This window comes from Schistocerca americana, chromosome 1, assembly GCF_021461395.2.
Source record: "Schistocerca americana isolate TAMUIC-IGC-003095 chromosome 1, iqSchAmer2.1, whole genome shotgun sequence".
NCBI lineage: Eukaryota > Metazoa > Arthropoda > Insecta > Orthoptera > Acrididae > Schistocerca > Schistocerca americana.
In genome coordinates this window covers 378,885,369-378,899,872 of record NC_060119.1, presented here as the reverse complement: position 1 = coordinate 378,899,872, position 14,504 = coordinate 378,885,369, and the positions used below count along the sequence as shown (strand labels likewise).

Here is a 14,504-nt window from a genome sequence, read left to right as displayed (position 1 = left end):
CATTCAATGCTTTTGTTTCAGTCTGGCCTAAGAAGCCACAGATAGCAGTCATGTGTGTGAAGTGTGCTCACTTGTGTGAATGCATTTATGTTTTTCTTTTCTGATGAAGGCTTAGCCTAAAGCTTAATATGAACAGTCTTTTAGATATCACTGTCTGCAACTCAATGTATCATCTTTATAGTGAGTGGCAATCTGTCCTTTCCATAATTGTCTTTCTATAATGTCAGTATACAATTGCCCCAACGAGAAGCTTAGCCTGACTTTTTGCCACCAAATCTCAACAACCAGAAAACACATTTCATTTTAGAAGAGTAACTGCCACAGCACATTGTGAGGCTACAGATACAGATGAGAACAGACACGTACTGTAGCAGCAGAAGGAAATAAATAATTTGTCCCTTCTTCATGAACCCAAGCTATCATGGCTGTTCAACAGCAAGACCTGAAAGTGTGAATCTAACTCTGATAATTATTTTGTGAGTGCAAATGTACAAGGCTAATGCTCAAAAACCATATATGCACCTCCTAAAATGCAACACCAGCCTATCAGAATACAAATATATGCAGCTGCGAGGACAACAAAAATACCATTTATACAAAAGTTTCATCTTTCAAAAAGATACATGGACCGAGTCCGCTGAGAAATTACATCCAGAAAATAAAAGATTTCTGCCCAATCATGGAAATTTACCAAACATTTGTAGAAACCCTTCAAAAGACTTCTAGGAGAGACATACCACAAGGCTGCAAAGAGAATTTTATCCCAGGCCTCTCTTATAAATCAAAGAACATCAGAGAAAACAGAAAACTCTTTACGAATGGGAATCTCCTGGTGAAGAGATAATCCTATGCGGAGAAACACTAATGGAAATTGTTACCAAGTCAAGAGAAAGGAGAAGAGAGTTGGTCTACAATTAGACCAAAATCTTATTCCCCAACAAGCTGCATTCAGACCTGGAAAACTGTGCACCACTCAAATTCTGTCCCTTGCAGTACACAGAGAGAAAGGGTTTGAAAATAGATAAACAGTAGGTGTCACTCTGGTACACTTAAATTCTATCTATGATGCCATAAACCATTGAATGCTCATGAAAAAACTCTACATTACATTTAAAGACGATCATTTCACAAATATTATTGAATCTCTATCACAAAACAGGCAGCTTTATGTAACACTGGAGGTAGGAGACGTCGATGGTGTCGATAAAAGAACACTTTTGCCCAGGGCAGTGCCCTGGCCCAACTTTTATTTAACTTACACACAAATAATAAACCAACATCAGATCATACTACATGTTTACTGTATTCTGATAATCTGGCTATTACCACACAAAGAAGGAGCTTTGAGGAAATACAAGGAAAGCTGGAAAACTGGGGCATCATTCAGAATATTACGAAGAGAACACCCTCATACAAAACTTCTTTAAGACACAAGTTAGTACTTTCCACCTCCACTCAAAACACGCAAACAAAAAGCTGAACGCTACCTGGAATGACTGAAACCTGTGACATACAGACAAACAACAAGGATGTCATGCTGGACATATCTCTGACATGCAAATACCATTGTGAGAAGATCAAACAAATGTTGTCAAAAGAAACATCTTGAGGACGTATGGTCCAAATCTGCACATGCCAAAAAAGTCAATACAAGCCTAAATAACACATACAGACTAACAAAGGGATGCGTGCACACCACTTGGGAAGCTGTATAAAGGGGCTAGATTCTCATATCTTGAGTCCTGAAGAATTACATATGAACGTACAGAAAAATTAAAACAAGCTTTCAATGAGTGTTACCTCCTTACACAGTGCTTCATGCGTATGTGGCAGACTTTGGTGCCACAAGAGATTTCTTATACTGAGTTAAATGAATCCCCAAAAGTTCCAGCAGCAGTCAAAACAAATCCGATTACATGGAGCCTCAAAGGTGAAGCAGACAACAAATGCAACTGTGATGAAGACCAGAACATGGGATACCTACAATGTCTCATCTGCCCCATGAGTCATACCCTTGATGACCTATGGCTTCACACGAATGAAGAAATGGATGTTGCCTGATATTGGACTGAAAAACTTTAAAAAAATTTCCAGGCACAAAAAAGTATAGGTAATCCCAAGCTTACACCTCATTTAAACTATTTTATGTGCGTGACATAATAAATAGGGTTGGCTGTTGAAATATGGTTGCTTATTACAAGAGAACTAATCTTATGGTCCCTAAGACTGCCTTGCTTTGAAGAAAACTGCACACAGATGAGTTCGTCAACTCAGCTGACTGAATTCATAAACATAACAATTGCTTCAAAAACTAGACTCATGTGGAATTGTTATGGGACATTCAGGAATATTCCCACTTTAGCCACAATACACTGAAGATTCTTTGGCGCTTCAGCCACTATACACTGAAGTGCCAAAGAATCTGGTATAGGCATGCATATTCAAATACAGAGATATGTAAAGAGGCAGAATATGGTCCTGTGATGGGAAACACCTATACAAGACAACAAGTGTCTTGCACATTTATTAGATTGTTTACTGCTTCTACAATGGCAGATTATCAAGATTTGAGTGAGTTTGAATGTGGCGTTATAGATGGTGCAGGAGTGATGGGACACAGCATCTCCAGGCAGCAATGAAGTGGGGATTTTCTGTACGACCATTTCACGAGCGTACCGTGAATATCAGGAATCTGGTGAAACATCAAGTCTCCAACATTGTTGCGGCCAGAAAAAGATCCTGCAAGAAAGGGACTAACAACAACTGAAGGGAACCATTCAATGTGACAGAAGTGAAATTCTTCCATAAATTGCTGCAGATTTCAGTGCTGGGCCATCAACAATGTCAGCGTGCGAACCAATCAATGAAACATCATCGATGTGGGCTTTCAGAGTCGAAGGCTCATCTGTGTATCCTTTAAGACTTATGACCCAAAGCTTTATGCTTCGTCTGGGCCTGTCGACACTGACATTGGACAGATGATGACTGGAAATATGTTGCCTGGTCAGACGAGTCTTGTGTCAAATTGTACCAAGCAGGTGGACATGTAAGGGTATGGAGACAACCACATGAATCGATGGACCTGGCATGTCAGCAAGGGACTGTTCAAACTGGTGGATGCTCTGGAATGGTGTGGGACATGTGAAGTTGGAGTGATATGGGACCCCCTGATACATCTAGATACTACTCTGACAGGCGACACGTATATAAGTATGGTCACCTGCATCCATCCATGTCCATTGTGCATTCTGACGGACTTGGGCAATTCCAACAGGACAATGCGACACCACAAACGTCCAGAATTGCTACAGAGTGGCTCCAGGAACACTCTTCTGAGTTTAAACACATCTACTGACATGAACACTGTTGAGCATATGTGGGATGCCTTGCAATATGCTGTTCAGAGGAGATCTCCACCTCGTACTCTTACAGATTTATGGACAGCCCTGCAGGGGACATGGTGTCAATTCCCTCCAGCACTACTTCTGACATTAGTCAAGTCCATGTCACATCATGTTACAGCATTTCTGCATGCTTGCTTGGGCCCTACATGATATTAGGCAGGTATACCAGTTTCGTTGGCTCTTCAGTGCAGTTTCATGAAATTCCAATATGTGGCAGCACTATCTGTAGCCTTCAAAATGGCATATGTAACAAAGGCACATTCCCAGCAGAGAGCTGTCACTGAGTGTGTGTGTGTGTGTGTGTGTGTGTGTGTGTGTGTGTGTGCCGACTGGCTGCACACAGCAACATGCGTGATGTATCACAATCAAATATGTTGCTGCTCAACTATATGTCTCTGTTGGTAGCCTAGTCATGATTCTGTTTCATGTCATCCTTCATGGTGCAGTGATCAACTCTGAAGTGTGTTGTGCTGCCCTCAAGAAACTGAAGAAATAACTCCAGCTTGTTCATTGCTGCAAAAACGCAAATGAACTTCTCTTTCTCCATGACAATGCAAGGCGTAACACAAGTCTGCACACCCAAGAGCAGATCATAAAACTTCACTGGACTGTTATTCCTTATCCACCTTACAGCCTGGATCTTGCACATTCTGCCTTCCAATGAAGGATGCACTCCACAGGAAGCATATGGTGGATGATGGGGAGGTTACTGATATAGCGATGATAGCTCTGACACTGACCAGTGGAGTGGTATCTTGTGGGCATACAGGTCCTTCCAGTAAGATGGCGTAATGCCATTGCATTGAACACATATTATGTTGACAGACAGTTTTGTAACCAAGAGTGATGAATAAAATGGCATATTGGAATCCTGAATAAAACCAACCTGCTTTACAGAAAAAAAGAAAGGGTGTTGCATTACTTATTGAACACGCCTCATGAAAGTTCTTCTGAATGCAAGCTGCCAGTTTTAAAAAAAAGGCTTGTGTGCCATTAATATTTATTTTCATTGAAAAGAGATTTTTTAATGTCCGGTTAATGCCCCCTTTAAATAATTTAACTTATTTCGAGTGGAATTGTTAATTGCTTGCTTATTTCCCACAAATAATTTGCTTGTCGTCATGTTATTCATTCCATCAGTATGTGCAAGAAAAAACTGAACCACAAAAGTAATTTCAATTTTCAAACAACAGAATAAATTATCTTAACCTCAACAAATTCAAGAAAGTGACTGGCATATAGTTTATGATAATAATAGATACTTTCTTGTTTGCACAAACACTTACCTTATAGTAAAGGGGGAAGGAAAGCCAGGAAAGGAAGAATGTACATAGTTTTTGATATGAGAGGGATGAGAAAGTTTTGCAAGTTAGATAACTAGATGAAATATAAGTTAGTTCAAAGCAATCAAATAATACCTGGTTCACTGAAACTGAATTCCATTCATAAATAACAACTATATAAAGTAAGTAAGATTGCCCACAATTAAATTTTGATACTGAAGTGAACAGTGTACACAACTGAAATTTCTAAATATGCATGTCTTTAAGACTATTGTCACTAGTTTCACAAATAATATTTAATCTTAGACTGTGAGTGCTTTGGAGTTCCAGCAACATTTACAAAAGCAAAACATTTCATGTCTGCAGTAAGTTGAGTGTTTTCCAGATAAACAGCAAACTATTATTAATGCCTGAATCACCAAGGAAAACTGGAGCTACCTCTTCGAAACTGCCTTCCATTGTTCTGTACTGTAACAGAGTCATTGATCGCATCAGGTCACCGACCAAAATAAAATCGCCTTTTGTTTTAAGGAATAATGCAATTATGTTATTGAAATGGCTGCACTCCAGTCTTAACTCTTTCTCTGCTGTCCATTCGTAAAGGCGTACCTGTGAACAAAGCATTTTTTACTCTGTAGCAAAGATAGCAGAAAAAGTTCTTTATAATAGTTCAACCCAGTAATTAGAAGTATGTGTGGTCACATCAATACCCAATATTTGTACAAATCATTACTTTACCCACAGCATGGAAACAGGTTGCACCAACAGTGGTTTTAATTATTGAAAAATAATTTTTCAACTTCTGAAGTCTTACCAGATTATGTTCCAAAACATGCTACAGGAATCTTGTGTTATAAAGCATTTTGTATATAATTACAACAACTAGACCTAAATACACTACTCGTAAATTTTGCAATTTTTTATGAAAGTAACAATAGATCTGCTAGAAAATATTTTGGCTTGAGCATTGCTATCTGTCAAAACTGATCTTCATTTTTATTTGAATAGAATTGTGTTGCAGAAGGAAAACAGAACACTCAAAGAATTTAAACCATATCAGTAAAATCCAATCAAAATGTTAAATACTGCCATACTTACAAGTGGCTGAAGCAGTAATAGACTTCATACTAGTCCCTAGAAATTCACATAATGAGGTTTTTACACTTCCAACCAAGAACTTTAGTTTAAAGCCATCTGAAGTACTCACTTTTTATTATATCTGTGTCAGTAACTTCCAACCTTCATACTCAAACAATACACTATTGCAACAGCAGCCATTGTCTGAAATTTCTCCTTTCAGCATCGTATTTCTGTTAAAACTGATGTTCAGATTATAGCAATACATACCATTAAGCACATTATTCAATTTACAAGGCAGTTTTAGCTTCAATTACACGAAGCACTTCAGTATTTGTCCAGTCTGAGCATCACGCTTGACCTCTGAAAATGATCTGCAGCAAGAAAAAAATATGGAGGTTCGAATCCTCATGAACACCATTATACTAGAGTGGAATTTACGCTTTTTGCATCACACCAGTCCCTATGAGCACTAATGCTGCCTAAAGGTTCCTGGATGCATTAGTGACAGTCTAAAAAACTGCAGCGATCAGTTACAAAAGGCATCCAAAATAAGACTTCTCAAATGCATCCCAAGTCTTTTTCAGACAAAACAAGGCATATATAGATAGAAGGGGTCACTGTATATAAAAGTGATTGGAAATGGTTTCTCACATCCATAGCTTCATTTTTACTTGAGGGGGATTTAAGCAAAATTGGTCAAAAACGACAATTTTTTTTGCCACCAGTTAATTCTGTAGCATGTTAGAAATACAGTCTCCAATTTTCACAGATTAGTTTGAACTACAAATGATAAAAAAGCTATCTTGTTTCAATCACTGCCCAGTGCTACACCCATTTTTTTAGATGACACTCTTCTTGTTTGTGATATTCTATTACTTCCTGCTGTCATAAAAGAATCAGAAGAGCATAGATTGCAGTGGACCCATTTATGTAATGTTATCTTTGCCTTTCGCTAGCTATCTTTGGCAGCTGTTATTGTCTGTCGTGCAGAAATATAAACATTTCATTTCTGCTGTTAGTGTGAGAATTATGACTGTGTTCATGCTTGTTTTGTATGATTTACCATTTAAAATGCCAAGATATAGTGGTAAGGTGTTAAAGAAAGTGGCTAAAGCTCGCCACTTACATGTGAATAAACAGTTTCTACAAGTGAGTCAACATAATTCAGCGGAAGATAATTGTGAAGCTAAGACAACAAGCAGTTCACAGAAGAAACTTGAAACTGGCGTAGAGTCTCAGTCCACTAAAGACGAAGTGAATAGTGGTTTTAGGGTAATTGATTTAGAAATTATGTGTTCTATTATTAGAAATTCGTATGCATGTGCTAACTGTGGCAATAAATCTTTAACATTATATGACAGCAATGACAGAGATGGTATTGTGTGTAATATGCACTTGTTTTGTGACAGCTGTCAAACTGACATTCAATTCAAAACATCAGTTGCTAAGAATTGGGTGTATGAAGCCAACATAAGATTCTGCGATGGATGAGATGCGTTTGTGTTGGTGGGGAAGATAGCAGTTTGTTTTGTGCAATAATGAATATGTCATCTCTGTTTACCTCGTACTCAGCACTAAACAATAATCTTCTGAACGCCTTGAAAACAGAATGCAATATCAGTTTGTCAGCAGCAGTGAAAGAGGCAGTATTATTTAACAAAGACAAAGAGCAAGAGAACCAAATGTATGGTTATTATCAATATTAAGTTAGTAGTTTATGGTCTAAATCCTTATAAAATCTTTTATGTGTATTTCCTGGATCTTTCATTTTTCCCCTGAATCATTGGAGATAAAAAATTGAAATTTTCTGCATACTTCGTTCATAGAATAACAGAACTTCCTGTGGTACAAATTTTTTCTAGGTGTATTTCTGTTTATTTATTCGCTTTTCTGTGAAATTACCTTGTTTCATATGCATAATTTTTAAAATAAATTGTAAGAGCTCTAAAATTGATATTAAAAAACTGTCCCATATGTTTGCTTACCTGATTACTAAGAATTACCTACCAGAATATGAAAGTTGTAAGTAAAGTAAAGTAATTTTTGTGAAAATGTTCCTTGTGTGATCTCATGTGTTTCAAAAATTTCCAACAATGCCATGATCAAATTTTTTGAGAAAAAATTTGAAAAACTTCCAAATGTACCCCATAACATAACTACTTCATGTGCAAAATTTAGTTCTATTTGCTTTTACGCACCAAAAACTGTATTACATTATGTAAACATGCCCATTTTCTACTACCCCCCCCCCCCCCCCCCCGTAACTGTTTCAAGAGCTTTACAGATTAATTCATGGCATATGCAGAATATTCATGTCCAAAAATTGTTCTTCCAAAAGAAGGTGCCAGGCTGTAACGAACTGTGAAAACAGAATGAAGTAAATTACAGAACTTAGCATCTGCTCAATTCTGTACTATGCAAACTTGCTTTGCTGCCCACGAGAGTACAAAAATTGTGCACGCATGGAAATATAACAAAATTAACCGTATGTCATGAGTACACTGAATCCTACATTTTTAATCCAAGACGCATTATTTATTCTTGTAAGATACTTAGTAAATTATTTATTTTACTTACTGTACTATTTATGCTTGCAAGCAACCGTCCATTGAATTCGACTAGAGAATAACATGCTCCCTTTATTTCTTTCTCTGCAACCTGAGTGAGTTTCCCATCTTGATAATGGAACAATATAATGCGACCCTGCTTTGGTTCACTCTCTTCAGGATTCACGAGTGCAGTGCCAACAATATAATAAGTATTTGGATCATCTCCTAGTTTGCTTGACACAAGGCTGAGTGCATATTCTCCCTGCATAAACTGATGCGCATGAAGAACTAAAAACATAGAAATTGGAAATGTCAGTGAATGTATCTTATGAAGAAACATTAAAAATGTAACAACAGTAAAACAGAAGAATTATAGAAATTATTTGCGATAGATGATAAGCATATCTTTGTATCTTTATCAGATACTAAAACAAAGACAACTGAATCATAAAGAATTTGGTAAAACTCTTCTATCAAGGGGGAGTGAAACACAGAAAACAAAGGTACATTATGCAGAAAAATATTCAGAACAAATAGTTTATAGAATAAACAATTTCTCTGAAAATACCACTGCTTTTATTTTGTGTATATGTCTTGTCTCTAAGTGCCCCCCCCCCCTTCCCACCACCAGTACACCTATAGATTAAGCCCAAATGAAAAGAGCAGGCAAATGATGAGCAGTGGATAGGGACATACTAGCAGCACCTGAGCTAATTTGCTAGTTCAACATATTGATGAAAGAACACTAAACTGAGAAGATATTTAAGTTTTCTTACATTTTGTATGCCTCTAGCCTACAAAGTCAATATTTCTGCTGATGTCAATTAACACAATGTTCTTAGGCATATGCATAATTCATTTGTGGGTGGGATCTATACAGAAAACCAAGATAAAAAAGTTATGGATTACTAAATACAGTCTGAAGCATCTATTGTGCCTGTCTTTTCCAAGGATGCTGCTTACACAACTTCTATGTTACTTTTGAATCCTTTTCTATAGCAGCTGTCTTCCCTGAAATAGAGTTTTGATTTCACCGATTTGTTCACTCACTCAATCATCACAGTCCATAGACACCATCAAGAAATGAAGTCAATGTAAGTTTTAACAAAAGACATACAAATCATTAAAACCTATACAGTACACGGTATTAACAATGAACTGTCCATCCAGTGTTCAATGCTATTCATGCTAATCTCAGTTAAATAAAACCAAGCAAATTAGAAAGAAAACTGCTACTTTAAAAAATAGCTCATTTTCTTAGTCATACTCAACAGCTATTGTTTTATGTTAACATTTACTTGATCACACTGGTATTTTTTAAAAGGAATAGTTACCTACATATGCAAATATGGAGTCCTCTTCACAATCAATATCTTACTACTAGTCGTGCATCTTTATGATGAACATTGTTACCTGCCTATACATAAAAGAACTTTTCGGATTGACTGAAATACTCGACACTGCTTCGGCAAAGGACAAACGAACTGTCATATTTCCACTTAAGATTTAGCTTAGGCTACACTACAGATCAATATGTCAGCACAACTAAAATTTCATATTCACATTCATTGGCTTTGCCAACTCTCAACCAAACTGTCGCCTTCCAATCTAACCTAGACTTTGGGCTATGCAACAGGTCAGTTAGTAACCACAACCTATATTTTAAAACTAATATAGACATGAATGAAATATTATCAGTGTTCTGTTCTCTTTCTGTTTGTACACTTACAATGTCACATGTCAAAACATCATTAGGTTTACAGGATGAAGCCAACATGTGGCATCAATAGGTTCAGTTTATCCAACTTTTCAATCCTTGAATCTATATGTTCAGATAATTTGTAAAATGAATGTATCATGTTGATGAAGTTCTTTTGAACTGATAGGAATTCATAATTTTTTGCTTCATGTGACATGGATGCTTGTTGAACACCTTAGCAGCAAAGCATGTTAATCCATTCCCAACACCAAGCCAGTAGTTAAAGTCTACATGAAAATTATTCTTTAATCTTGTATTGTTATAGTGTACATCACAGTTCAGCTAAAACAACAAGTGTCTGGCGCAGTTTTACATTGATTACTGTGGCTGCAATAGCAGATTATGAAGATTTAAGTGAGTTTGAACGTGGTGTTATAGTGGGTGCATGAACGATGGGCCACAGTATCTCTGAGGTAGGAATGAAGTGGGGATTTTCCCATATGACCATTTCATGAGTGTACCGTGAATATCCGGAATCCGATAAAACATAAAATCTCCAACATCACTGTGGGCAGAAAAAGATCCTACGAGAACGGGACCAATGATAACTGAACAGAATTATTCAACCTTCTGCAAATTGCTGCAGATTCCAAAGCTGGGTCACCAACAAGTGTCAGCATGTGAACCATTCAACGAATCATTATTGATGCGGGATTTTGGAGCTGAAGGCCCTCTTGTGTTGACTGCACGACACAAAGCTTTATGCCTCATCTGGGCCTGTCAATGACGACATTGGACTGTTAATGACTGGAACCATGTTGCCTGGTCGGACGAGTCTTGTTTCAAATTGTATTGAGTGGATGGACGTGTACAAGTATGGAGACAACCTCATGAATCCACGGACCCTGCATGTCAGCAGCGGACTGTTCAAGCCGGTGGATGACCTGTAATGGTGTGGGGTGTGTGCATTTGGAGTGATATTGGACCCCTGATACATCTAGATACAACTCTGACAGTTGTCACTTACATAAGCATCCTGTCTGATCATCTGCATCCATTCATGTCCATTGTGCGTTCCGATGGACTTCGGCAACTCTCTCAGGACAATGCGACACAACACACGTCCAGAATTGCACAGAGTTGCTTCAGGAACACTCTCTTCTGAGTTTAAACACTTCCGCTGGCCAACAAATTCCCCAGATATGAACACTGTTGAGCATATCTGGGATGCCTTGCAACGTGCTGTTCAGCTGTTCAGAAGAGATTTCCACCCCTTGTACTCTTAAGGATTTATGGACTGCCTTGCAGGGCCATACTGTCAATTTCCTCCAGCACTACTTCAGACATTAGTCTAGTCTATGCCACGTCAAGTTGTGGCACTCCTGCGTGCTTGCCGGGACCTTACACGATATTAGGCGGGTGTACCAGTTTCTTTGGCTCTTCTGTGGATAAACCTCTATTCAATGGCCAGGATGTCAGCCATATATCAGATTGTTCTGCTGTATTACTTGTCTGTTGGGTGATAAAAAATGGGCTAGCAATATCACAAGTAGTGGTGTTTACTTGCAAAACTGACACGCACCACTTTTTGTTAAAAGATGAAGTTGGGAGAGACAGGAATATCAGTGACCTCAACCATACGAGTCCTGAAACCAATCCACAATTCATGAGTGACTTGGTATGTTCCCATCAGACTTCATCTTCTGAGGAAAGAACACACGATAAATATTCTGCCTGTATCTGCGAAGAGTTAGTGCGGATGTGTATCCTGGCACAACGGCCATTCTATGTTGGTTGTTGGTATGGCATCAATTGGATTATGGTGTAATCAAATTGGCACTCACCAAATTAGACTAAATACAGTGCCACTACATTTATATCTGTATTTGTGTGATGCCTTTGACACCAGTCAATGCTCTCCTTGTAGAATCAGTGGAAATGCATCTTCATATTCAACACCAGTTCTTGGTGGATAGATTTACGTTGTATGAAATCCAAATTCTGGAGTCTGCCATTGTTCGTGAATTATTCTGACTAATTATCATTTCTCTTTTGTTGTGGGAGGGGAGCGGAGGGGTGGGGAGTGCAGCACTAACACTGCTGAACAGTAACCAAGTACTAACAGAAACACCTCCTTTGTACCCTGTTCACTGGACTAACCAGTACTTTGAAATTTCCTTTTCCCAGCTGCTCTCTTCATGTATCATTCATTGCTCCCTGAAACTGAAACATCACAGTTTGTAGCAGCTTGGAAATTCTGTGGAGTTTCTCTGAATTTCATTGCACCAAGGCCACCAGTACTGTACTGTGGAATCTCCTGCGCCCATGCCCCATGAGATTTATATATTGGTCAGGCAGCAAGAGATAGCTAATGTCATATTGCATTTTAATCATGCACACTTCCTCCTCACATCCTCAACATCAGAGGATGATTTAAATTCTATATTTTTCCCCATTGAGTGTAAATACTCACCAGCAAGTAACTTTGTGCACCAGACTACGCAAATTGAAACGTAAATGTACCAATAAAATCACCACTACCCACACATCAAAGAATGTAAAAACTTACAAAAAAAATCATGGAAGTTTTAGGAGATTTTAACCTGCACACATAATTATCAGCTATTATGTTGTCTGTATATACTAACATACAGTTACTGTTATCATCAGAAGTGCTCTTAATGGAATATGGAGCTTGCTGCATAGTATGTAAAGCAAATACTATGTTATTAAATTAAAAAAAAAAAATAGTAAGTCCTTGCTACTCGAGGACAAAATAGTGACATCTGAAGTGCAATTGCCTGTAAAGTCTGAGAAAACTGTTGTACCTAAAGATTTCCAGATGTGTATCACGAGCACTGATGCTTGTGTCGCTTTTGTAAAGGTAATAATTATTCAGTACATTCCATGGCCAGAATACAATTAAACTGATACATGTTAACTGCATCTTCTGTCGGTCCTTGATAGAACAACATTATAATAAATGAAAAGCACCAGTTTGCTTTTGTTCTATAATACCGTAGAACAAAAGTAAACTGGTGCTTTTCATTTATTAATCTGATACACTTTCTGTTTAGGGTGCACTTTAAAGCAGGCACTGGCTAATGAGACACTTAACAGCCTTTTTTTGTTTTTTGAGGGTCTGAAAATAGAAGACTACAATTTTTAAATCCTCAGTCATAAATGTGGGATTATAGGTGAAGAAGGGTATGATGGAATTGTATATAATTTCAAATGTAGAAAATACAATTCAGAAATAAAAGCAGGGACTCAATTACTCTGTCAACTCAATTCTCATCTATGCTATATAACCAAAGGCTACTGAAACGGTATTCTACATGACATAGACAACTGTAAACATTGTTCAGTATTTTCTGTATAGAAACTGAACATAATTATAATTACCCTTAGATGTCTTTCAATGAATGCATCTTTGCTAGCATGGTTCTGGCCTTGATTATACTCTCCTCCATTGTTCATGCTCTGAGTTCCAGTTTTTAATAACTGAAGCTAGCACAACAACAACAAAGACTACTACCTTTGTGCCTTAACTGCTTTTTTAAAACTATCATTGTCACTAGAAAACTATGCACCATGAACAATGAAGTGTGGATACATGTGACAGATTTACATACAAGTACTGCATGTTTTGAAACTATGAAAAATAATGTAACTGAATATATATGTTATAAAAACCTTCAAATGTATGTTGATCAACCACTAAGAGGTTGTGTACTTCCACCTCCTGGCCAAAATCAGCAGCTGAATTGGCAGAACCCAATGCTCCAGGCTTTACAAGTGAGAGAGACCCAAGGATGGATGATGAAGTTGTGCTTTGCGTTTGTGTACTTGCACTTGGCCGGACAGGTGTAAGGCCTGCTGAGTCTTGTATATCAATCCGCATAGTGATTACACCAAATGTCTGCACACACAAAAAGCTATGTAACATTATGTAAAGTTACAAAAATTATTCTATCACCTTGCACACTCTCTGAATGGTTAATTAGACATTAAAGAGTACAATAGTACTTTGTCAAATTAGTTAACTGTGTGTCAAATAATTATATTTGTATATTATTTATTTTACATTTCTTGTTAGGTATTGATCATTTACAGTACATTAAACTGAGAGGAACAGCAAATTTCAAGCTCAAAAATATAACCACTGGTGAAAAATTTGTTTGCATAGTAAACAAAATTGTGAAGAATAAAATATCCTGCTATTTTGTCCAGCATGCTCCTCATCCACAACTGTTGTCATCAGTTTGATTAAATAACAGCTCCAGCTTCATAAAAATGTTTTTATGTGAAGGGAGCTATTATTTAATTAACAAGGAACAATTCACACACCGTGCATGGTGCGACTACACTTATTAAATGTCATCAGGCATGACAGCCCTGTTACTTTTCTTGACTCGTATGTTGCAGGGGGGTTCAATTTGAACAGTTCTGTTTACATAAAATCCATCATTAAATGGCATACTCTACT

At 37.5% G+C, this 14,504-nt stretch overlaps 1 protein-coding gene across 1 annotated transcript in view; it reads right to left on the bottom strand.

The window, feature by feature from the left end:
* LOC124600858 (DNA damage-binding protein 1) overlaps positions 1-14,504 on the bottom strand; it is a 177,033-nt gene that overhangs the window by 24,858 nt on the left and 137,671 nt on the right. The window contains exons 15-17 of the mRNA XM_047136197.1: positions 13,712-13,937; positions 8,345-8,604; positions 5,126-5,296 (exon numbers count right to left, since the gene is read on the bottom strand). Of these exons, the coding sequence (XP_046992153.1) occupies positions 5,126-5,296; positions 8,345-8,604; positions 13,712-13,937 (657 nt within the window). The remainder of the gene's footprint in view (positions 1-5,125; positions 5,297-8,344; positions 8,605-13,711; positions 13,938-14,504) is intronic.